This window comes from Neolamprologus multifasciatus, chromosome 2 (genome assembly GCF_963576455.1).
Source record: "Neolamprologus multifasciatus chromosome 2, fNeoMul1.2, whole genome shotgun sequence".
NCBI lineage: Eukaryota > Metazoa > Chordata > Actinopteri > Cichliformes > Cichlidae > Neolamprologus > Neolamprologus multifasciatus.
The window spans coordinates 20,527,524-20,553,142 of NC_140440.1; the positions used below are offsets into that span (position 1 = coordinate 20,527,524).

General features: G+C 42.8%; 3 protein-coding genes across 4 annotated transcripts in view; 2 read left to right on the forward strand and 1 right to left on the reverse strand.

The window, feature by feature from the left end:
- The first annotated feature begins 6,013 nt into the window (after positions 1 to 6,013).
- On the forward strand, positions 6,014 to 9,279 carry LOC146524285 (type-2 angiotensin II receptor-like). The gene is made up of 2 exons (XM_085134333.1): positions 6,014 to 6,390; positions 6,888 to 9,279. Exon 2 carries the CDS (start codon positions 6,951 to 6,953, stop codon positions 8,286 to 8,288), a length of 1,338 nt encoding a protein of 445 aa, XP_084990459.1. The 5' UTR covers positions 6,014 to 6,390; positions 6,888 to 6,950; the 3' UTR covers positions 8,289 to 9,279.
- A 574-nt stretch (positions 9,280 to 9,853) lies between these two features.
- tenm1 (teneurin transmembrane protein 1) overlaps positions 9,854 to 25,619 on the reverse strand; it is a 210,987-nt gene continuing 195,221 nt past the window's right edge. For both annotated transcript variants that reach the window (XM_085134297.1, XM_085134305.1), the window contains exons 36-38: positions 24,453 to 25,159; positions 23,631 to 23,773; positions 9,854 to 18,102 (exon numbers count right to left, since the gene is read on the reverse strand). In XM_085134297.1, coding sequence (XP_084990423.1) covers positions 17,347 to 18,102; positions 23,631 to 23,773; positions 24,453 to 25,159 — 1,606 coding nt within the window. In that variant the 3' untranslated portion in view covers positions 9,854 to 17,346. The remainder of the gene's footprint in view (positions 18,103 to 23,630; positions 23,774 to 24,452; positions 25,160 to 25,619) is intronic.
- On the forward strand, positions 12,555 to 18,471 carry LOC146524287 (SH2 domain-containing protein 1A-like). Its single transcript, XM_085134382.1, has 3 exons — positions 12,555 to 12,691; positions 12,994 to 13,057; positions 14,737 to 18,471. The coding sequence occupies exons 1-3, from the start codon at positions 12,555 to 12,557 to the stop codon at positions 14,998 to 15,000; spliced, it is 465 nt and encodes a 154-aa protein (XP_084990508.1). The 3' UTR covers positions 15,001 to 18,471.

Genomic DNA, 25,619 nt, shown 5'->3' on the forward strand with positions numbered 1-25,619 from the left:
TAACAGACCTGTGTGTTGTAACTTGTAACAAGTCAGACATTGGGTCATATAATCTAAAAGCCAATCCCTACTGATCGATGCTTTGCAGAAACCAAAAGTTTCAATGGTGTTTTCAAAGTTGCAATAAAATCATAATGTAAGCACAGCACCCGAGCAATTATTATTCATGGGGATGATTATGCTGAGCAGTTTGAAGAGCAAGCGTGCATTAATGCCTTGTGTTCTCTGAAAAGTGATTTTTGTTTGTGTGCTTGCGTGTGTGTGTTTAGCTTGAGAATATTAACAGCCGAGCAGGAGCCAGCAGCCAATAAGGTGCGAAATCACAAATGAATAAATAGGCTCCTGGCTAGCAGCTGTGCAGACTGCAGGCTGACCCCCCTGCGCTCCGATCACGATGCTTTGTGTGCTCTCCCTGTGTGTTTGTTTTCACCATTAACTGTTTTATATGCACTTTAGTGTTTTTATTGTTCGGGCACTGAAGCACCCTGAGGTACTGTATGTTTTTAATTATTGATTTATTTGGTCTGCCATAGGCTTTACTGTAATTAGAAAAAGCTGGAAAGAGGTGGATAACTAAGGCCAATCTACCACTGCAAAGTCATAAGATCTCTCTTTTTTTCATGTTATTATTCTACTTTTGGATATTTCAGTGGTCATTTACATTTATTTATTATTTACATTTGCTATTATCGATCATTTAAGCCCTGATTTAACAGATTTAGGTTTAACCCTGTCTCTTCATTTCCAGTCCAGCAAACAGTTGTTTCCTCCAGTCTTGGTATTGTTGGAGATGATATCTTTTGTTGGTGCACATTTTTATGTTTAATCTTATGTTACATTTACTCCCAGGCAGAATACTCCCAGTTCTCCATTAGTGGATGGTTTTGCTTGTCCGGCTGAGATACAGCTTTTTTGTTGCCCCCTTTTCCTTTCCTCCCTTTGTTAGAAATCCAGTAACTGCAGTTGCAGCAGATAAGCCACACCGGCTGTTGTAGGCTGCTCTAAATCACCTGTGTCACGTTTACACACACATACACAAAAAAAACAGCATTCCCAGTGCCACATGTTTTTGCTTATTTCTGTATTTGTAAAGAGGGGCTGAGGTATCTGTTCACATCTTTATAGGCTCTTTATGGCCCCTTAGAGGAACTGGAGCTGGACCCCCGGACCTCATAAACTCTGCACGAGTCTGTCCAGAGTCACGACCCTTGGGATCCTGTGTGCCTGTGTGTATGTAGTGCGAGTCACAAGATGTCCGTACTTGCACGTATTCTTTCTGGAATATATGGAGAAGGGCGCTCATACGGGAACCTGGCTTCGTGTGGCATCAAAGCAACAGCCTGTGCTGCTGCTTTGAGTCACGGGAGCAAGAGACTTACTGACTGGAGGGAGTCTGTATTTTTTTTTAAAATATATAAATAAAATAAGTCTGACAGTTCCTCCAGGAACAACTGTAGCGACCAGCAGCATCAATAATAATAAAAAACCCATATGGAACATATTGATTCAGTTCAAAATAGAAGTGACCAGAAAGAGTTGGGAATCGTGGAAATCAGAGAAATCTATTCTTCTCACAGCTTGTTAGGGAAGGATGGACATCTTGTTGCCATAAGCTGTGCCCCCCAACACACACACAGATGTGACTAAGTATAGCTTCATCTGGCTTCCCTCAAGGGTCCCCTTCACATATAGAGTCCCCTTTCCTCACAGCATCCCACACGAACAGCGGCTACAGCCATGTCCTGAGAATTAATAAGAAGACTGGACTCTGGCATGTAGGCCAGAGTGCACTCAGATCTGATTTTTTGACCAGCAGAGAGGAAATGGGGGGGGGACTACAACCCTGACCTCTCACCTTTCACCCCCATGAGCTGGATTTTCCACAGAGGACTTTATGGGGGTTATGGTTTGTGGTGGTTATCTTCTCAGGGTCTGTTCAGCAAGGGACACCTCCCCACCACCTCCACCACCAGCAAATAAACACATATCACATTTATCAGCAAAAAACCATAAACACAAGAGTCATGGAAGCTGTGCATGTTTACTGAAGCACAACTTCCTCTTCTGATTATGCAAGCCAGCATGTGTTCGCAGTACATGTTTTTCCTGCAAGTGTGGGATTAAATCAGATGGTAGCAATTTAGCCCGCTGAAGAGCAACAAACTGGTTTTAGCAGAGTTTGGCACGTTTTTCAGGCTGCTGATATCAGCTGTAGTTTTCCTTACAGCTGTTAATAGCATTTTATTTAATGAGCGCCAAGGAAACAGAAAGCAGAAAAACCTGGCAAACTACGCTAGTGGAATAATAATGATGATAATAATAATGAATTAAATGTCGTGCTTTTAATCCAGGCTAAAATAAACTGTGAAAGAAAATAATTAGCTGAGAGAGTGATGTCCAGCAATAGTTTGCGAGGTGAGCCGAGGTTTGATGCCCTCTGCTCCGTTGCTCTCCTTATCTGGTGCCTGACTGTGCAGACACACACACACAGCCTCCCGCTCTCCCACACATGCTCGGTCTCACTCAGCCCGAGTGAATGCGTCATTTGGGGATTTTTGAGCGTGCGGCAGACGCTACCTCGTTTTAACGTGCAATCACCGCCTTGAAGAGTGAATTCACCGTGAGCCGCTTTAATTGATTGTCTGCAGATAGGATGTTGTCGATTGCCTTTCCAATTGTTGACAAAGGTCAAAGAAAACATTCTGTGTGTGTGTGTGTGTGTGTGTGTGTGTGTGTGTGTGTGTGTGTGTGTGTGATTGAGCAAGACAATTATTTTGATTTTTGAACATTTTTCAGCGGTGTAGCGGTCAGGGGTGAAGCACAGAACTAATCAGTGTCTGTGAGCCACCATCACTTCTTGAGCCATATTTCTCACATATCTTCTGATTTTTAAATATTTTTTTGGCAATTAATTGAGCAAACAACCGCACACAACTATCTACAGAGGTATTAGCCAGTAATGGATTGTTTATTGTTTGAAATCTCATATTTAAACTCATTTCCCAACATTCTGCAGTCTGCTTGGAGTATAAAGCTTAAGACAATTTTCCTCATTTTTATTTAAATATTTATGATTCCAGTGACATAAAAAAGCTCCACTGTCAGTTTTGTAGCACTTGTCGAGCACCCTCTGTCCTTCCTGTTACCTTCAGGGCGACCTTCCTTTTCCTCTCGCTTCACTTCCATCATCCTCCATCTCGTCGTCTTGCTCACAATCCGCCGCACAGGCCTTTTACCAGAATTAAAATTGAAATTCCTCTTAACCTACTTACAGCCTCACAGTGTTTTCAATCTGTTTAGCGCAAAAGCACAACAGAGATCAAACCAAGTCCGTCATAATAATTGTACAAAATGCAATTATCTTTATAACTGTGAAGGTTCAAATAACTTTTTAAGCTTATTTGTGTTTATAAAGCTGTAACAGTATAATCACACTGGCCGCGGAGGCCTAATAGCAGAACGTTAAAATGCACCAGACTAAATTAGATTGGTTAGATTAGAATGGTTGTCTCTGTCTATGTCTTAGCCCTGCGACAGACTGGCGACCTGTTCAGGGTGAACCCCGCCTCTCGCCAGCTGGGATAGCGGGGTGCTGGCGACCCTGAAAAGGATACGTGGAAGTGAATGGATGGATGGACGTGCGATGACATGGCTTACTGTAAAACAGCTGTTTTCTGTTCCTTTGATGTTAAGATAAATTAATTATACTTGCAGTAAATTTAAGTAGTGTGGAAATACTTGTAAATACTGTGTAATCCTGGTAATTTAGTGGTAAAAGAAACAATATTTTTCCATCTTATATAATCACCTGCACTGATAGCTAAGCTATTTATTTTCAGGAAATAGTTATATTGTTACTTCATTACAGTTATTGGATATCATATTTTGCACTATCCTACTGTATATTACTGTATACTAATATTCTTATTGTATATATTGTATATCTTATTCTCTCTTGCTGCACTGAGCATGTGTATGACAAAAGAATTTCCCTCGGGATAAATAAAGTTCTTCTTATCTTATCTTAGGTATGCTGTACTTCTGGGCCTAGACACCCATTTTATTGTAAGTAATTTTAAGTATAGCATGCCCATCGGTGTAATAAATGTTAAATAATGATGTGAAAAAATAAAGATGGTTAAGTCGCTCCGTACTACAGCCTGCACAACAAAAACACAGCACACAGTGCAAGATTGTTTTTCCCCTAAATTACCAGGAAGTTAATCAGTACTAACTGTATAGTAGTGACTTTGTTTCCTCTATAAGCCTAACTTGTCGCCTTAGTCTAGTGTGTTTATATGTAAATGACTTTGTAATTATAACTAAAATAATTGAAATTCCATGTAATTACAGGGGAATTATGTCCTGAGTCTGGAGCCATTTTATATAGCCATATTTAAGCTTACATTAAAGTGCAATTGCATCCTCCCCCTTTGACACCACCCTTCTTTGCATGTCACAAATATTAGGTTTGAAAAGCAGGTGGGTGGGGTTCCTGTGACCACAGCCACAGCTATGGTTTGAGACGACCACATTAAGGATATTGGCTGTCACTGTTTAGTAAGAGCACCTATCAATGAAACTCTGCATACATGTGGCAAAAAGTAATTTGGTTATTGCATTTCTGTGTATTTATTTTAGCTAAAACTAAGTCTAGTAGAGTAAAAAGAACAATATCTTCTGATGAGACGTAAGGAGAGTTTCATCACTCTGTTATGGTGGAACTGGTGAGGCACAGACATAGCTCTGCTTTCTCTGTCATCTGGTATTTCTGTTGGCCAGCGTGAAAGCATAAATTTCTGTTTTTAGTTGTTGCATGTCATGACTAAGGCTTGGCTTCTGTCGATCTGTGTGTGTGTGTGTTTGCATTCCTGTCTCTGAGAGGACTGTTGATTTAAAGCTTTAGTGACCTTTAGGACAGAATGCCTTAAAGGGTCGTATGTCATGTAAAACATGGTTTTTAAGGTTCATCTTATGGAGCTGAGGAATGTGTTATTATCTGCAAAAATCCTCATGAAAATATGACGTGTCTGAGTATGAGAACAACTGTGCATACCCAGCATGCCAGTACATGACAAAGTTTCCGTTCTGGAGAAGCAAAAGCTATCGCATTTTAATAATTTTGCGCTTTGCAGCACGTTCCCAGTTTCTCATATCCTGCAAGCACGCCACGGCAAACCTCCTCATTTTGCGGCCTTCAAAATCTTCTGCTTTCTGTCTCGCCTTCATCCTTCATCTTCACTGTCAGCTTTCCCACGGCCATTAGAACACATCACGTCCTGATAGATGCTCAATGGAGCAGAGTGCGCGCACATGTAAACAGATCCAAGTGCGCTGGCGTCGATGAACGCACGCCGGGCTGAGTGCACCCGCATCTACACGTAGTGCAGCATAGGTGCAAACGTGCACGGGCGGGGAGAGATTCGTGCTGATCAAAGGAGCTGTGATGTAATCAGTGTCGGAGCTTTTGCACGCATCCCTCATTAACTTTCACCAGAGGCCTTAATGAAAAACCACTGGAGGGAATCTCCGCTTTCTCTCCTTCCTTTCCCTCGTCTTTCTCTCCCTTCTGCCGCCGCATCTTCTTCTTCACTCCCCGCAGTTCCTGCTCATCTTCTTCCACATCCATTTTCCATACTGTGCTCTCTCTCCCCCCTCCCTTTTTTCTCTCTGGCCCAGGAGCTGGTTTGACTTCCGCTCAAATAGAGTAAATATTTCCCATGGCTTATCTGACCGCCAGCAGGACCAATATGACACAAAGTGCGAGGCTCTGCTAATTAACAGAGCCTCTCTTTCTGGGGTCAGAGGCCCCATCGGGGGCAGTTAGAGCTGTAACTTTGAAATACAGAACACGCCAGCGTCCCATTTATTACGGTCAGGTATGACACGCCGCTGTGTGGCTGCAGTCACTGGAGACAAAGTTTTACTACAACATACATCTTGATTTGATTTTGTTAGTTTCTGGTGGAAGTTCCTGGAGGGAGGGCGGGGAGGGATAAAGAAAGGATACAGGGGAAAAAAAGAAACAGAGCAAGTTTATTTCTTTCTGTTCTTCTCCTTCTGTGAAGGCTGGCTTACGTCCAGGTACAGTCCAGCCCCTTGGTAGTGATGAAGGTGTGTGACGTACAGCAACTTCCCTGTTGTGCAATCGTCAAGAGACTCCCGGGGCCTATAAGACCCCCAACGTCATCTGGTTTCTCAGAGTCTGGAGGTTGTTTTCTCCACACACACACAGGCGGTCCAACTCATGAGCATGATACAGTCCGGGGTCTTCAGCTGTGCAGATTTCTTTTAAAGGGGTCGAGGAGAAATTGTCAAGACATGGAGTTTAGCCAAAAGAAGCTTTGAAAAAGAGCTAGATTGTTTGGACTGGACGCTCAATTACATCAGGTAAAGAAATCATAAATGGCTTTTCTAGTCTAAGAGCGAGAGTTTTCTGTTTTCTGTTTTCTATCACAACTTCAACCGTCAGAATCACTTTTTATTGGAATCAGCGTAGTCGATGAGATTATTTTCCATGTACGAATGATGGCTTGCTGTGAATTTAATTTTTTATGCAGTTAGTAGTGATTTCACTTGTACACTATTGCGAGATTAGTTTTTAGTCTTTTTAACACTTTTAAAACTTTTTCAAATGAATTCATGATTGTTTCAAAAATGTAATCTTTAATTGAAGAAAGATGTTTTTTACAGTATTCCAATAAAACTGGATTACAGCCACTGGATTACAGTGTATCAAGTATGGCGTAATGTATTTTTGCTTTGATTAGATATCAAGTGAGACACCTAATAAAGGCTCGCACCAAATAAAGATGCCTGTGTAGAGAAACTTTGTCCATAAAAGGCAGCTGAATTTTAAATGCGCTCTTGTTTTGCATTATTTCCAGCTGACTTTGGAAAACTCAAAGGAGGGAAGTTAAACTGTGTGAGGCAACGGTACATCCAGTTCCATGATGGCAATCCCACATGACCTCTCCCTTTTCAACTCCACCTCTTCCCTCTATTCGACGGCGGAGCTTTTTGTGAACACCTCCCCAACTCCCTCTGCTCCCCTCTGCTCGGACTGGCCTCCTGTGCCCATGACCACAGTCATCCCCACCGTCTACAGTGTGATCTGTGTGCTGGGAACCATAGCCAACACCTTGGCAGTGTGTGTCCTGGCACATGGTAGTGCCTCAAGGAGAACAGTAGCTAACACCTTCATGCTGAACCTCTGCGTGTCCGACCTGCTGTTCCTGTTGTCGCTCCCGCTTTGGGCCATCTACTACTCCCAGGGCTACAACTGGCCCTTCGGTCGAGTAGCCTGCAAAATCTGCGGCGCTCTCCACAACCTCAACCTCTACGCGTCTATCTTCTTTATCACATGCATGAGCATAGACCGCTACCTGGCCATTGTGCATCCACTCCGTTCCCAAAGTGCACGAGACGCCAAGCGCGCCCGGTTCACCTGCATCCTTGTGTGGGTTCTGGCATGTGCTTGCTCAGGCCCTACCTTAGCTCTGAGGGAGACCTACTACCTGGATGCGCTTGGTGTGGAGGCCTGTGCAATTTTATATCCTGATCATACCTGGTATCGGACCCTGGTCTGGATAAAGATTGTTCTGGCCTTTCTTCTACCACTCTTTGTCATCTCTTGTTGCTACTGTGCTATTGGTAGACATTTGTTGGTTGATACGGGGTTGGTAAGAATGCAGAATCTGTCTCACCCACACAGCATGTCATCCTTTAAATCACTACAGTCCCATGAGGGCTATAGTAAACCGGAGAGACCCCCCACCCCTTCTGTGAATCCCAGCTCAAGTGGGGCCAGACCCCTGGAGGGTAGGGGGCTTGAAAGGGTATTGTGGACAGTAGCTGCAGTGGTTCTGGCATTTTTCCTCTGCTGGTTCCCCTTCCACTGCGTGACCTTTTTGGATGTGCTCCATAGTGAAGGCTGGTTGGACAGCTGCTGGGTAAGGTGGAGCATCCAAAACCTCACCCCTCTCACACTCTGCCTGGGTTTCTCCAACTCGGCCATCAACCCTGTGCTCTACTGCTTCATTGGGAACCATTTCCGTGGCCGTCTAGGAGGCTTATGCAAGGGCCTGTGTGCTTGTTTAAAGGCCCGAGGGGAAGAACACAGCCAGAAGAGGGGCTCCTTCAGCACCAGGCTGAGCTCCTTCTCTCGAAAACTCAGTGACCTCAAAGACTTGGCGACTGTGGAGCCCTCTGGCTCTGCGTACCTGCCCCAATTCCCAGCCCTGACTGCAGCAAGGAGACTTTCTCATCCCCTCAGTGATAACTGCTGAACAGCAATGAGCGCGGCTGTGTGAGACAGAGTTGTTACTAAAACTAAGTCAAATTCTAGCAGAGGTCATTTCTGCTTTACAAAAAATAACTGTAGATAAAACATTTTTTCCACACTTGATTTGGACAGTCATCAAGCATCTCTTGTGAGTCACTCACATGATGTCATTTCTGGCTGCAGCAGGAATCATTTTGGAAAAACAACATTGTCAAAACTTAATGTACAGTACCTGATAAGAACCAAACAGCTGACAGACATAGTTTGTGCCTAGCAACTGAACAGAGTGGCGCAATTAGCAGCTAATGAAGAAGATATTCCCCCTGGAGTTGCTAGAAACTACAAACAAAGCTAAAACATAACAAATACTGCATATGAATTCACCATCTGGATATAAACACAAATCTAAACAAATGATCATATCTCTGTCCATAGCTGCTGTATATAAAGATGATTTATTCACAGCTTGTTTTATAGCCTCGCAGAATAAAAAAAAATCTGTTAGCTATAAGCAGCGCAAGCTACATCTATGCTAATTTAAGATTCTTAAGCATTGCTTTAGTTTTTATGTTCCTCTAGCCCAAATTACTATGAAATATAAGAAACTACATTGTGTTGCTGTGTTTCTATGTTGGGTAATCAGACCACATTATTTAAAAAGTCTAGTTGATAATTTAGCATTAGCCTAGGCTAGCTCTAGACATCTCACTAGCTAGCATTAATTTAATAGTATGCTTTTTAAGTGTGGTTTGTTCTTATACAAATGTTATATCCTACATTTTTCTCATTTCTCATTGTATAATAATATTTTATATTAAATTGTTTTTTTTGTTTTTTTAAAGGAAAACAAGCTAAAAACAAATACATTAATTTCACAAAAGGGTCTACTTTTCCTCTTTTTGGGGGACCAAAGTATCATATGTGTACTTGACATTTATCTGTATGTATTCTGTAAAGACTTGGGAAAAGAAATAAAGCAAAAACCACTTTCCATATGCCACTTCCTTTGCTTGATACAGTTCTCCAAAATGACTATGCCTTCCGTTTTGTGAAACCCGATCAATTTACTAGAGATTTCAAATGTTCCTTTCCCCTGTCTTACCCTCTAACAGCTGTGACTCCGAGCTTTCCCCACCTGGGAAAATGAGAGCTGAGATTACTGTCAGCCTGGCAGATGGACATCCAGTCTCCCCTTCCAGAAAGCCTTACACGAATTCCGCACATATCAAGGCCAGATATCATAATCTCATACTAATATCCTTATGATGCATTCCAGCCCAGCCGCTTGTGTTGGTTGAGGGAGCCTGCAGCTGATCAATGATATATCTCTGCCTGCTATTTGTGTCCAGTATAGATTTGCTGCATTCTGCATTGACCCTGGGCTGTCTCTCTGTGAGCTGAGAGCCAATACAACATGGTGTAATTTTGTTCCGGACTGGTGGTTGCTAGGAATTTTTACAAGCAGGAAAGCTAAATTAATAATCACTGAAAGGCTTTATTATGAATAAATGGTAAATTCTTCTTTTCTACCTTGAATGTTTTTTGTTTTTGTTTTTTTTTTTTGGGGGGGGGGGGGGGGGGGGCTGCTAATAAATAAAGTGAGGAAAACTTCTTCATTCTACTTGAAATACATGAATATTTCCGTTTTTTTGCCACTGGGTGGCGCTAAAATGCTGCAGAATCATTGAAAGAGATGCCATTGGCTGCTAACCCAGTCAAAGGCCCAAAGTCCCACTGCTCATGATCTTTCTGAGCCGAGGGAAAAATGGCTCTGACACAGACTGATGACTCATGTAGGCTACACTTCTGAATGTATAAAAACAGACACCCGCGACAAAAGCCGCATTAAAGAGAGCCACCCGCTTGGAGAATACGCTGAATGGCAGAGTCACATGGGTAACCTTTCTGAAGGTTTTTTTCTTGCAGAAGCTTTTTGGTGATGTGAAGGACACCATGCGGTCAAGAACAGCATTCAGTCCTGCAAATAAAAAAGCCTACATCTGAACATGACAGATGAGCTCAGGGTACCAGACGCCGTGCTATCAGCAAATTGACGTTTCCTGTGGTAATGCCACCGCAGTAAACATTGAATATTTTAATCACCAGACTCTTAATTTGACACGACAGAACTTTCCTACTGATGGGACAGATTGCTGGATGAGTTTGTTGTACGCGCAGCTTCATTAGCTGATTCCTCGCTCTTCTACAGAGCAGGTGGGAGTGTCTTTGAACACACGTTTAAGCAGAAGACAGACTAAGAGATATGTGGCTGAGGAGATGTGTGGACATGTGATGAGAAAATGCATGCTGAGAAATACCGAGAAGCACATTGCTTCGGGGTTTTTTTTCTCCCTTCCTTTATCTGCTTTAAAATGTCTTCCTCTGACATATCAGTTTAATTCAGCTGAACACCCAAGTGCAAATTAGACTTTTCTTTCTTTTCTTGTCTTCTCTTTATGTGTTCCATTACAAGTTAAAGTAGAGAAATAATAAGAATTGCTGAGATTTTTTTTTTGCCACGTATCAAAGGGAGGCAGGCCAGTGGTGGGAAGATAGGACGAATCTGCCCCTTTATTAAAACTTTAAAAAGTTTTAACACATCATGTCACATAAACTTGTAGGTGGAAGGCTTGTTGGAAAAAAACCTCAGCGAATCTAATCTTGAAATATTGTCATTTGAATCTTGAGCATGTTGAGGTGGCAGTTAAAAAGAAATATTCTGAGGAGGTTACAGCTCCTGGTATCAGGAAACTTGGATATGCATTTAAAAACCTTTCTAAAACAAACTAGTGAAAATAAGTGAGAATAGCTGCAGTGCACTGCTGTGAGCTGTATGTAGTTATTATTTTGAACTACTTTATAGTTCCACTTTTTGCAGTAATATAGTCACTGGCCTCTTTATTAGGTATCCTTTGTTAGTACCACGTTGGACCACTTTTTCCTTTAAAACTGCCTTAATTCAACGAGGTGCTGGAAACATTTCTCAGAGATTTTGGTCCATATTGGCTTGACATCACACAGTTACTGGAGATTTGTTGGTGGACTGCTGTGATGCAGATCTGAGCTCACTGTCATAATCAAGAAAGCTTTAATTTTTGTGAGATGTTATCCTGCTTGGGTGCACTGTGGTGCAGATGGACATGGTCAGCAACAACACTGAAGTCGGCTGAGGTGTTGAAATGATGCTCAGGTGGTACTGAGGGGGCCAAAGTGTGCCAAAGAAAATACTTCCCACAACATTACACCACCAGCAGCCTAAACCACTGATACAAGGCAGGATGGAGTCTTTGCGTCGTGTTGTTTATGCCAAATTAGTTATGTTGACAAATTTATCTGACATGCCAACAAATTTCACAATTACACTAAAAACAGAAAAGATTTGAGAAATTAAAATAGTTGTTTCCATTTTTAATAAATCGTCTAAATGTGCAAAAACAAGCTTGAAACTTTTAAAAGAACAGCTGTGTTATTTTCATTTGTTAAATCAATTTTGTTGCGTATTATTTATTGCATTTATTATTTTTTATTTAATTAGGAATTTTAAATCATTCTGATATATTCTACATGTTTTTTTTAACAAGCATGTATAATTAAGGATCTGAGCACATCTTCCATGACTGCCTACATATTGTACCACACAATTCATAGAAGTTGTTTCAGAGCCATAGAGTCTGAGCAAACTTCTGCTGACAAGAAACCAAATTGAGGCTGGAAACAGTGCACGTTAGTGCATCATCACAGCATACGTTTTTCCTATGTGAAAAAGGGCGAGATTGCTTCACTTTATCCCTCTGTTGTGCTTTCTTCTGTTGTGGAAATGTTCTGTTAGAATCTTTTATGTTATTTCCTGTCAAAAAAGAAAGAAAAAATAGTATCATTTCCTGAGAGATAGACAAACCCACACTTTACTTGTGCGTGTGTGTGCGTGCTCACATGTGTGCGTGGTATAAAGAAAGAGGAAGACTGTAAGAGCCAACCCAGAAAGGTTAGAGGTTAGTGAGAGAGCTGCTATCACTGTAGGTAAACAAGTGTAGAGAAATCAGAGAGCTCGTACGCCAAAGCTCAGGCTCCCTGAGCAGATATTTGAACTGGTGAGAAGCGGGGATCGAAGGAGAGGCTAGACAGCTTGCCTTACCTGTGCTCCCAGTCCAGAGCATATGCAGCAAAGGCAAGAAAAAGCTTTCCTGTAGTAAAGAGGGGGGGAAAGGTAAAGTGGGGAAAGAGACACTTTGGGAGCAGAAGAAAAAGAGCATCTGGGGGAATAACTGTGATGGAAAACCTGCCCGTCTATCACGGACCCATCGGCAAGGACGAGGGAGAAAGGCGGCTGGGCCAGGACGGCCGAGACGGGTGCTACCTAGTCCGCAACAGTGACACCGTGGAGGGTGTCTACTGCCTGTGTGTGCTGTGAGTACAATCAAAGAAAAAAGTGCAACATCTGCTTTTGTTCTACTTCTCTAGGCTGAGACCTCATAATCACATCAACACATACAAAATCCTATTTTGTGCTGTTATAGAGATTATCGATCCCCTCACGTTTAGAGAGAAATGCAAGCGCAAAGGCAATACGGCAACCGGCTGAGTAATAAGTAACTGTGGTCTCTTAATAAGCATCAAATAAAGATTCCCAAAAGGAGAAGTGATAGTGACAGTAAGAAGAAACACTGAAATACAAACCCATGTTTCTGTTTGTGTGTGTTTGTATGCAGATGCCAAGGATACGTCTACACATATAGAATCCACAGAGATGATGCAGGCTCATGGGCAGCAGAGGTAGGACATTTTACTATTAAGATTTCTTTTTTCATCCTGCGTCTGTGCTGTGCCTCTTTTCACTCCCTCCCCTCCCCAGAAAAGTTCACAGAAGCAGCTGCACACAACTGCCTCGCTTATTGGTTTAGAAGTAGTTTTGGTGCTGGTTGTAATTCAACAAGCTGCGGAGGCACAAACATGTGTTTAGTTTTTTTGAGGAGTGACAGCACTGAGAAATGGGTACGCTTCTGCTTTAGCAATAACACCCAGTGAAATTCATCTCCTACCAACCCCCACCTCAAATTTTGAAGATGCCACAGCATCAGCATATACTCCAGAGACGGGGGTGCAGAATTGCATTTGACAGCATTTCTGATGGGATGTGTAATTGAGCGCCGAGGGCTGGCGAACACCCCGGGATTGGGAATGTATAGAGACATCTGAAGGCCGCGTCTATCTCCGACTGAGCGCAACACTCTCGTAGCGACATTTTAACCTCGCTCATTCTCACTGATGCCGTCAGGCGAGCAGATGGGGATGGATTGAGGGATTGAAGAAGAGCGGTGTGCGTGTGTGTGCATGTTTGGGTTTCGGTGTGGAGGCTTGAATTACAAGAATTTCTCTACAAGCTCGATAACAGTTTCCATTATTCATGCGCAATATCAATCACTCTAATGAAATATTCTCGGGAGCAAAGGTAACACTTGTGGCCGGAGACAGGAAACATCCGAAGTGCTGTGCTGGGCGGGAGAGCTCCCCACATTTGATTAAATGATGTTTTTTTTCTTTAAAAAAAAAACATATAAAAAGAAAACCGTTTTCACCGTTGTACTTATTTATTTATTTATTTATTTGCAGTTTGATTGATGGGGCCGAATGAAAACACATAATGTATTTTTTTTTTAAAGGCCTTACTTGACAAAATTATAGCGCTGTAGTGGTTTAGGAATATTAAACGCTGGAGTGACAGCTGTGGGCAAACAAACAAGTGCAGGGAGGGGGTGGAAAGAAAAGAAAAAGAGAAAGATGAGAGCGTTTTCAATTAGAAATAATGCAAAGCTCCCTGTGAGAGAGAAAAATGACTTTACTAAGCTATCATCATTTCTTTAAAAGATATTTGTGTGTGTTTTCTAAGTTTTATTTTAGTGCTTCTCTGTTACAAATAAGGCTCTTGAGATTACTGGACTGTTAAAGCATCTTGTGGTGCATTAATCCTAAAATAATGCTTCTTATTGACTTAAAAACTATCTAAAATACCCACAGGAGAGGATGTTTTCATAGGTAATTGCATCCCGTATATTCCCAGTGTAGCTTTTAAACTCCTTGAGTAAATCATCAGTATGTTTCCCTCCCTTCCACAGCACGTGGTGTTTTTTTTACAGCTCTTATATATATTTTATCTCTTCTGCCTCGTCTTATTTATTCATCTGTCCTTTTACTTTGGATTACTGAATCCAGATATGCAAAAAATGTATAATTGACACCATCCCCAGTCCATCCCCACGACGCACTTGTATTACTGCCTCCACTGGCAGCATATCTGATGTCTTTTTATAAGGTAAAATCTGCGAGAGCTCATTTCAAGGCGGCTCTGTCCCGTCCTCTTCATCCCCCCACTGGGGTTTTGATGTGGAGATGGGGAAACGCTCTGAATTCTCTGCACTTCTACTTCTTTTCTCTCTCTCTCTCTCATGTTTCAGACCACTCCTGGTGTGCAGAAACGATATTTCCGGCAAATCAAGAATTTGATAGCAGCTTTCCAGAAGCCTGGACAAGGAATTGCCATGCCTCTGCTCTACCCTGTCACCGCTCAGAGACGGGCGCAGACACACACAGAGGAGTCCGGTAATAGCCCGTCGACGACGGAGAGCAGCCCGAACCCTTACTTCCAGCAGCGGATGCCACATGCTGCACAGGGACAGAAAAACAGGAACAAGAAGGAGGTGCAACAAGCTTTTGGTTAGGGGCGAACCCTAAGCTGCACCACTGACCTCATTTCTAAGCAGAAATACTGCCAGGGCACCATTCCTGCTGTTTGCGTTTTTTGCATAATGTGCATCAAGTAAATGTCATCCCCCCCTCCATTTGCTACATTGAGCTCATTTAGGCTCCAGCAGTGACTCAGATCTCAGCCTCCTTCTACTTCTTTTTTTTTTTTGCATATGCAGCACAGAAAGTGCAACCCCCCCCTCCCCTCTCTCCTCCCCTCTTAACTTTCTGGGATGTAAAAGATTCAGCTGCAGGACCATTAATATCCATTACCGCATACATAAGCTGACAACAAATATTGTGCTCTGTTTTCTTAATGCAATAGAGTTGTGTGAGCGGCAAAGAAAATAAATGATATTGGCTGAAATAAACTCTTTTAAATAAGGTCATGCACACACAGCCGTACACACCCGAGCCTGCGTTTGACATAATGCTGAGGGGAAAGGGGGGGGGAGAAAAAAATTCAATTTGAAATATTGGAGTGCTGATTTCCACAGAGAGAATGCTGACTACTGGTGTGTGTGAATGCGTGTGTGTGGGTCCATCATTCACTCGTCTGATTGGCATTACATGATGAAAAAAAAAATGAGAGAGAAAGAGGAGCTGAAAGAGGAGAGCATCCATTCAGCGCAGACAATTCTTCAGTGCAGCGGTCTCCTAGCAACCGGACTCTCCATCTTTTCACCGCGGAGATGAGGTTGGACAGTATCTAACGGAGCATATGGTTTCGAAGGGAAGGTGCATCGCGGCCGATCGGCAGAGTGCTAGTCGGGAATGTATATCACCTGCTCGCAGTCAGAACATATGAATTGTGTGTGTGTGTATGTCTGTCATCCGCGGCCCGGGAGAGGAAACACAAACAATTAATGGTGGGCAGATGGTGGAGCAACGGCGGGAGGCGAGTGTGTGTGTGTGGGGGAGGCGATGGGGGAGGCAGACGGACAGGGAGGTGGATTAGCAACATTTAAAGAAAAAAAAAAGTTCTTTACTTTCTTTTTTAAACTTTTTTTTGTGGGGAGAGGCTTGGAAGTGGTTCACATGTAGTCTGATTGGCATTTCCTAATGAGAGGAGACAAGCTGGAGAGAACAGCACAGCCAACTCCAGGTCCTGCCCCTTCTGCACTCACCACCCACTCGCTGAGCCTCAGCTGTCACATTTCTTTTTCCCTTTCCTCTGTGCTTTTCTTTTTTTCTTTCCCTCTTTCTCCCCACCTCCCCTTTCTTCTTCTTCTTCTGCTCCCTCTCCTCTGACAGATGACGCAGGTTTTCTCGTGCATATCTCAGTTCGAGCCATAATGATGGGTGATAATGACAGCACAGATTTGAAAAGTTACAAACTCCCAGAAACAAGAACAAAGAGAGCACAACAAATGTGTGGCGGGGAGGCGCGGAGACGACGTGAACGAGAGCGAGCGGAGGAGAGGGGCAGAAATAATAAGTAACAACGTCTATGAAATCCCAGCCAGCGATTTTGGTAATTCACACATAATAACTTTAATCAGCTTTGTAACCCAATAAAGTCAGATTTTTCAGCGAGAATATTTACTATAGCCATGTATAATTCTTTGCAAAAATGTAACTGTTTTTCTATTGATTAACAATACTGACACTTATGAACAACAGAACTTCCAGTTGAGCACTTCTTTTTTTCAGTGTGAGAAAGCACTGGCTATATACATTCTTGATTTTTAAGTATACACACTCATACAAACTACTGTTGGAGCACACCAGAGGCGGAAAACCACAAGAGCTTTCCTTCTCTAAAGGGGGGAAGTGTCAGAGTTGACAAGGCCTCTCTTACACAATATGTAAACGATAGTATATCCGAGGTAAACCATGTAGGAACTCAAATGGCAAACCGAAGAGCTCTCGATTCGAGTCACAAAGAGGATTATTCACTGGCAAGATCCTAAAAGTCTTCTTCCCTACAGTGCCGTGATGTTGAGCAGAGTCCAGAAAATGATGAACAGTGTTGAAACAGCGAATGGCAGTCGGTCGGTCGGCGAGTCGGTCGGTCGGCGAGTCGGTCGGGTTGATCAGAGATACAAAAAAGCAAAGCCACAGCCAAACCACACTGCTTGTGCCACTGTTAGAAATTGGAGAAACTGGACGATAATAATAAAATACCATCATTTTGTCACAATTAAAGGCATTTGGAAGTTTTTTGTTTTTTTTCCCCACACATTCGCTCTTCTTCTTCTTCTCTGATGTCGTCTTCTTTTTTTTTCCCCCCCGATACAGTATAGAAACAGTAGAACAAATCAGAGTAGAGTAGAAACAGGCAGTCTTTGGTGGGGTGGGGGGCCGCTCGTGTGTCTCTGTTACCTGCCCCCCACCTCGCTCAGTGTCATAAAGTGGATGTTGGAGGGGCAGTCAGACAGCTCCGGCTGCTGCTCTATAGGCAGGGAGTAGTAGCCGTCGTAACCCTGAACGCGTCCCCCGGACAGCAGCTGCTGCTTCTCAACCTCGCTCCACGCCCTGCTCCCGGCGTCTCCCGCTTCCACCCTCCTTCTCTCCTTCTCCCAAGCTCCCTCCACTGCCCTCTTCCTCGCCTCCTCCCTCACCCGCGCCCTCTCCTCCTCCTCGCTCCCGCCGTACCGCACGCACAGGCACAGAGACCCCTGCTGGAGAGTGATGTCGGCAAAACGCCGAGTCCTGCCATTCACCGTCGCGCTCATTTGAGACACGCTCACGTTCACGCCGCTCTCCAGGACGCGGCCCCCGACTCCCAGCCCCAGGGCGAGGTCTTCCTCGATCGGCCGCGACTGGAGGAAGTGGTGGGTGTCGCAGCCGTGCACGGTGAAGCTCATCCCAGTGAGGTGGATGGCGCCGTTCAAGATGGCCGCGACTCGGCGGCTGTCCTCGCTGGCCACTCCGATGACCTCCGCGCTCACTCGGCCGTGAGAGACTGCAAAGCGGATGCTGGGGCCGAGGATGGAGGGCCGGGAGCCAAAGGGAGGGGGGTGCGCCGGTCGGTGGCAGGTGGAGCCCACGGGCTCAGAGACCAGAGGTAACCTCTCCAGGGAGATGAAACTCCTCAGCTGGCGCCGCAGCTCGCACTGGATTCCCAAAACCAACTAGAGAAAAACAGACGGACTCATTTATTACAGCGTTCTGCATGACGTACAGAAACACACGATCCACACTAGATATTTAGACACGTAGAAAACATGAAGCACTTTGAGAGGCAAACCTCCACCAAGACACATCACTGTCTGGGCAACTTTTAAAAAATAGCATCATATTTTATTTGCAGTTTGCGTGGCTCCTTTTAAACCGACTTTAGGAAGTTTGGAAATGCAGTAAAAACAAGTGCAAAGTGCTTTTTATTTTATCCATTGTGTTGAAAACCATTTTAATATACTTCACATACTTTGGAGTATATTTATTATTTTTTATTACATTTTATTGTTCAGTAAATTCCTTTTTAATATTTAGTAATGAAATTTTTTTTTTTGATCACACATTTATTAAAAAAATAAACTAAAAAATTTAATAAAGGGTTATGGATTGTTGCTGTAATGTACAGGACAAAATTAACAAACTATTCTCAAAAAGTATGACATCATGTTCTGGTCAGAGTGAAAATGTATCGTCATTTTACAGAAATTTACAATTTTAAAGAAATGTGCACTGATGTGTCATCACACTGACAACATGTGACAGATGGTGCTATAGGCAGTAGCTTCATACTGGCTAGCTGCCCGAGCACTAGAGTGCCTTTAACACTACTGATAATGTCTATTAGACATCAGCAAAGAAAATCAGATAAGGCTACTCGGATTACACTAACATTATGTAGGAGGAGGTCATGGATACTAAAGTACTAATGTAAATAACTGGACATGAATAAGCTGAACTCATAATATAATATAATTCTAAAAATATTTTTGTAACACATATTGGTGTCAACATGAAAGAAAAGCAGATGTGAAACTTAAAAGTGAGGTGAGTAATGAATTAAATAATTAATTAACATTATATTTAGAATCTACCCATAATTAATATAATTTCCTTACTGTTGCCAATACAACCAAAGCCAATATTTTAGTCCCAGTTTTGAAGATAAGACCTTTTATCAAAGTTTGACCTTATCTGATCTTGAAGAAAAGGTCGGTGATATTTAAAATCCCCACATATCTTTTCTTATATGACGATATGGTGTCAATAAAAACAACGGCAGTAGGAAACATAGTTTTATTAAATAGCTAACATAAAAAGCTATATAGCATAGTTATGTTTGACCTTCAGATCAATTTGGAGGTCAAATACCTGCTACCCCCCCAAAAACCCATCTCCATAGAGACTGTGTCTGCTTCCAAAAAGACAAAAAACAAACAACTTAAACAATCACAAAGAAAGAATAATACAGTATCCACATCTGAACCAAAGAGTAAAACAGTGAAATGTGGATTATTAAATATTAGGTCTCTCTCCTCCAAGTCTCTGTTAGTACATGACTTAATAATTGATCAACAAATTGATTTACTCTGCCTTACAGAAACCTGGTTGCAGCAGGATGATTATGTTAGTTTAAATGAATCAACACCCCCGAGTCATTCTAACTACCAGAAATCTCGAAGCACAGGTCGAGGGGGCGGTGTGGCAGCAATTTTTCACACCAGTCTATTAATTAATGATAGACCAAGACAGACTTTTAATTCATTTGAAAGCCTGATGCTTAGCATTGTCCACCCCAGCTGTGAAACTCAGAAACCAGTCTTACTTGTTATCATCTATCGTCCACCTGGGCCTTACACAGAGTTTCTGTCTGATTTCTCAGACTTTATATCTAATTTAGTTCTGAGCTCAGATAAAATAATTATTGTGGGTGATTTTAACATCCATGTAGATGCTAAAAATGACAGCCTCAACATGGCATTTAATCTGTTGTTAGACTCAATTGGTTTCTCTCAAAATGTAAAAGAACCCACCCACCACTTTAATCACACTCTAGATCTTGTTTTAACATATGGCATAGAAACTGAACATTTAACAGTGTTTCCTGAAAACCCTCTCCTGTCTGATCATTTCTTGATAACATTTACATTTACAATAATTGATTACGCAGCAGTGGAGAGTGGACTTTATCAAAGTAGATGTCTTTCTGAAAGCGCTGTAACTAAGTTTAAGAATATAATCCAGCCACTGTTATCATCGTCAATGCCCTGTACCAACACAGAGCAGAGCAGCTATCTGAACGCTACCCCAACAGAGGTCGATTATCTTGTTAATAATTTCACCTCCTCACTACGTACGACTCTGGATACTGTAGCTCCAGTGAAAACTAAGGTCTCTAATCAGAAGTACCTGACCCCGTGGTATAATTCTCAAACACGTACCCTAAAGCAGATGACTCGTAATCTGGAGAGGAAATGGCGTGTCACAAATTTAGAGGATCATCATTTAGCCTGGAGAAATAGTTTGTTGCTTTATAAGAAAGCCCTCCGCGAAGCCAGAACAGCTTACTACTCATCACTGATTGAAGAAAATAAGAACAACCCCAGGTTTCTCTTCAGCACTGTAGCCAGGCTGACAAAAAGTCAGAGCTCTGTTGAGCCAACCATCCCTTTAACGTTAACTAGTGATGACTTCATGAACTTCTTCACAAATAAAATTTTTATCATTAGAGAAAAAATTACCAATAATCATCCCACAGATGTAATATTATCTACAGCTACTCTTAGTTCCATTGATGTTAAGTTAGACTCTTTTTTTCCAATCGATCTTTCTGAGTTAACTTCAATAATTACTTCCTCCAAACCATCAACGTGTCTTTTAGACCCCATTCCTACAAAACTGCTCAAAGAAGTCCTGCCATTGATTAATTCTTCGATCTTATATATGATCAACCTATCTCTAATAATCGGCTATGTACCACAGGCCTTCAAGGTGGCTGCAGTTAAACCTTTACTCAAAAAGCCATCTCTAGACCCAGCAGTCTTAGCTAATTATAGGCCAATCTCCAACCTTCCTTTCATATCAAAAATCCTTGAAAGAGTAGTTGTCAAACAGCTAACAGATCATCTGCAGAGGAATGGTTTATTTGAAGAGTTTCAGTCAGGTTTCAGAGTTCATCACAGCACAGAAACAGCTTTATTGAAGGTTACAAATGATCTTCTTATGGCCTCTGACAGTGGACTCATCTCTGTGCTTGTCCTTCTTGACCTTAGTGCAGCATTCGATACTGTTGACCATAATATTCTATTAGAGCGATTAGAACATGCTGTAGGTATTACAGGTATTGCACTGCAGTGGTTTGTATCATATCTATCTAATAGACTCCAATTTGTGCATGTAAATGGAGAGTCCTCTTCACACACTGAGGTTAATTATGGAGTTCCACAGGGTTCGGTGCTAGGACCAATTCTGTTTATATTATACATGCTTCCCCTAGGCAGCATCATTAGAAGACATAGCATACATTTTCACTGCTATGCAGATGACACCCAGTTCTATCTGTCCATGAAGCCAGATAACACACACCAATTAGTTAAACTGCAGGAATGTCTTAAAGACATAAAGACTTGGATGGCCACTAACTTTCTGCTTCTTAACTCAGATAAAACTGAGGTCATTGTACTCGGCGCTGAAAAGCTTAGAAATATGGTATCTAACCAGATTCTTACTCTGGATGGCATTACCTTGGCCTCCAGTAACACTGTGAGGAACCTTGGAGTCATTTTTGACCAGGATATGTCCTTCAACGCACATATTAAACAAATATGTAAGACTGCGTTCTTCCATTTGCGCAACATCTCTAAAATTAGAAATATCCTGTCTCAGAGTGACGCTGAAAAACTAGTTCATGCATTTATTACTTCCAGGCTGGACTACTGCAATTCATTATTATCAGGATGTCCAAAAAACTCACTGAAAAGCCTTCAGTTAATCCAAAATGCTGCAGCAAGAGTACTGACAGGGACTAGAAGGAGAGAGCATATTTCTCCTGTTTTGGCTTCCCTTCATTGGCTTCCTGTTAAATCCAGAATTGAATTCAAAATCCTGCTCCTCACATACAAGGTCTTAAATAATCAGGCCCCATCTTATCTTAATGACCTTGTAGTACCATATCACCCTATTAGAGCACTTCGCTCCCGCTCTGCAGGCCTACTTGTTGTTCCTAGAGTATTTAAAAGTAGAATGGGAGGGAGAGCCTTCAGTTTTCAGGCCCCTCTTCTGTGGAACCAGCTTCCAGTTTGGATTCAGGAGACAGACACTATCTCTACTTTTAAGATTAGGCTTAAAACCTTCCTTTTTGCTAAAGCATATAGTTAGGGCTGGACCAGGTGACCCTGAATCCTCCCTTAGTTATGCTGCAATAGATGTAGGCTGCCGGGGGATTCCCATGATGCATTGAGTTTTTCCTTTCCAGTCACCTTTCTCACTCACTATGTATTAACAGACCTCTCTGTATTGAATCGTATCTGTTATTAATCTCTGTCTCTCTTCCACAGCATGTCTTTATCCTGTCTTCCTTCTCTCACCCCAACCGGTCGCAGCAGATGGCCGCCCCTCCCTGAGCCTGGTTCTGCCGGAGGTTTCTTCCTGTTAAAAGGGAGTTTTTCCTTCCCACTGTCGCCAAAGTGCTTGCTCATAGGGGGTCATATGATTGTTGGGCTTTTCTCTGTATCTATGAAGCGCCTTGAGGCGACATTTGTTGTGATTTGGCGCTATATAAATAAAATTGAATTGAATTGAATTGAATTGAATATAACCTTACAAGGTACTTTCTATATGTTGAGAATACCCATCACACCATTATTCTTACATTTTTAAGAATAATAGTTTCTATCTTATAAGGATTTTCTCATTAAGTTGACCTTGAAGTCCACGGTGGATGTAAGAAAAATTTTAATGTGTCTCTGACAGGAAGACAAAACGCCTATTTACATCAACCAGCTTAAAACCCAACAGTTAACACAACATGCGTGTGTTTGGACTGCAGAAGTAAAGACATGCATGAACAGGAAGAAGGTGGCCCAGCTTTAAACCCGCAAGTATTGAATACAGTACCCTGCAGCTTGTTGCTGCAGGGTGGCTGTGGCCTTACCACGCTGTGCACAACACTATAAGACAGAGACACTGGGACCCTCAAACGCTCGTGCCAATTTACCTTAACGACAATCAGTCTATGAACTAATTAGTAAATCAACTAATCATTTCATTACTCGTACTCATTCTGGAGAATATTCTCATAATAATCAACTCAGTGTTGATTTTCATCCATATAGCCGATTACGAAGAATCACTAAGGTCATAAAAATGGCAGATAATTAGCAGGTAATTTGAGTTTTCATGCTTCTGCGGAGGACTCTCAGTCTGATCTCACACGAAGACCCAAAGTGTTAAACGAATGAGATAAATGAGTAATTATCAAAGTGTTAATCACAAGCACTGACATTATATATATATATATATATATATATATATATATATATATATATATATGTGACATATCTTTATGAAAAATATTGTTTCACAGTCACATTAAAGACCCTAGTACATTTGAAAAAATGTTATACATATAGTTTAAATATACAAAGCATTACCACAGGCACACAGTGTTAGATATGAAAGAATCTAGCAGCGGTGTGATGCTCACCTTGCTGGAGTCCCAGTCCTGCATCTTGGTCGGCGCCTTCATCAGTTCGTATGTTTGTTCCATTCTTCCCACCTCAGGCTTTGGGAAACCGGGGACCACGTTATGAAGTTGAAAGCCAAACAGCTGCAGCCAGCTACCGATGTCTGGACAGGAAGAGAGAAAATTGCACGGAGGGAGAAAGTTTAGAATTGAATGTGTATACTGCAAAGCAAACAGACAGTCATGAGGGCAGGGAAAACAACACCTCGTATGGGAAACCACACAATGCATGAGCGCAGCGTGCGGCAGAGACGGGTCTGCTGGTGTGCGCGCGTGTCCCACAAACACACTCCTTGTGTAACAAACAATCCCGCTGCAGGGAAACGTGACAGGCCAAATGAATGTTCTATTAAGCAGAAGGACAGACGCCCCTGCTGACATCCTGTATTCATCTTCTACTCTCCTATCCCATCTCTTTCCCTCGTTTCAGTTTCTATTTTCTCTCTCGGGGAAACAGTATGTTCTTGACAGGCAGAGGGAAGAAAACACAACCGGCTGTGTTAAAGAACAATGTGATCAGAGGCATGGCTGTCCTTTCTGTTGCCAGTAAATCCTGTCTGTCACAGCTTCACGTCTCTGACACCCAGCACACCTGTGGTTAGCTATGTGGCCCATTCACTCATTCTTTATGGCAGATGTTTCCCCTGTAGATGCGCGTATACGAGTAGGTGTCACTGAGTGATCTATCTTTCTGTATCACTTAGTTTCTGTCAGTCAGTCAGTGATTTGCTTTTGACTTGGCAGCAGTGTGCGTGAGTGTGTCTGCGCATGTGTGACGCTCACCTGTTGTTAACTGCGTCACCTCCTCCACCCTCCCGACCGGGCAGTTGTTTTTGAACGCGTACAGGTTAAAAGGCTTCGGCTCCTTGCTCAGCTCCCCCCACAGTTCGTGATTCGGTGAAGTCCATCGGCCCGCTAGTGTGTCATAGTCCCGCCTTCCCAGGTGGACGAGTCTCGTGAAAGGATCGTACAAGCCTCCGTGGAAGCCGATGACAAGCTGGAAGTCTGGGTTGGTGTCCTGGTAAACCTCTCCGTAGGGGGTGTAGAGAATCTCTTTGACGAGCCGCCCCTTGCTAGAGAAAACCGCCCTCGGGCTCCCCACGCTGTCGCAGGCTACATAGTACTCCTCTCCGCTGCTCAGCTCCATGGCGATAAGGTGACCCTGGAGGTCATAGTACAGCGACGTGATCAGATTGCTGCTGTGGTTGTACAAGTGGCTGACCCTGGTAGGGTGTGACAGATCGGCATAAAAGAACTGCAGCTGCTCGCCCTGGCTGCTCTTGGTGGCCACGCGGCGGCCCAGTCCGTCGTAGCGGTACCACACGGTGCGCTCGGTCACGCGGTTGAAGACGCGGGTCAGCAGGCCGTTGGAATTGTAGTCAAACAGGTCGTTTGCTCGCTGGCGGAGGAAGCCGTCGTCGTCCACGCCGTACTGCAGCTCGCCGAGATGCGTGATGCGGTCGCTCTGGTCGTAGCGCAGCGGCGTGAGCCTGAAAACAAACATCAGACCCTGAGTGATATTTACCGCATGCAGTATACAACTACAACTGTGCATCAGTTTTGTTGGCAACTGCTCAAAAAATCATATTAGTATGCAACAAATGTAACCACAATGTAACCAGGATTCTGGTGCCAAATCTGTGCAAAAGTTTGTCTCAGCCGTTTAATAGTTCACCCGGTCTGTCTGCGCTCAGTCTCATCTGCCGTTCAGGTTCTGTTCTGTGGCCTTTCTGCAAACTCATGAGCAAATGTGAAAAACTGGAGGCAGCGGGGAAGCACCAGCAAGATCTCAGTGCATAACAAAGAAGGTGTTAATGACAACAGATATCCCCGATTAGACAGCGTAACAAAGGTGACATAACAAAGGTTACAGTTGATGGGCTGAAAAACAGTTTCCAGTTCCATAACTATCGTTTAATGTAAACAAAAAATTGCCTGTAAGTCTCTCAT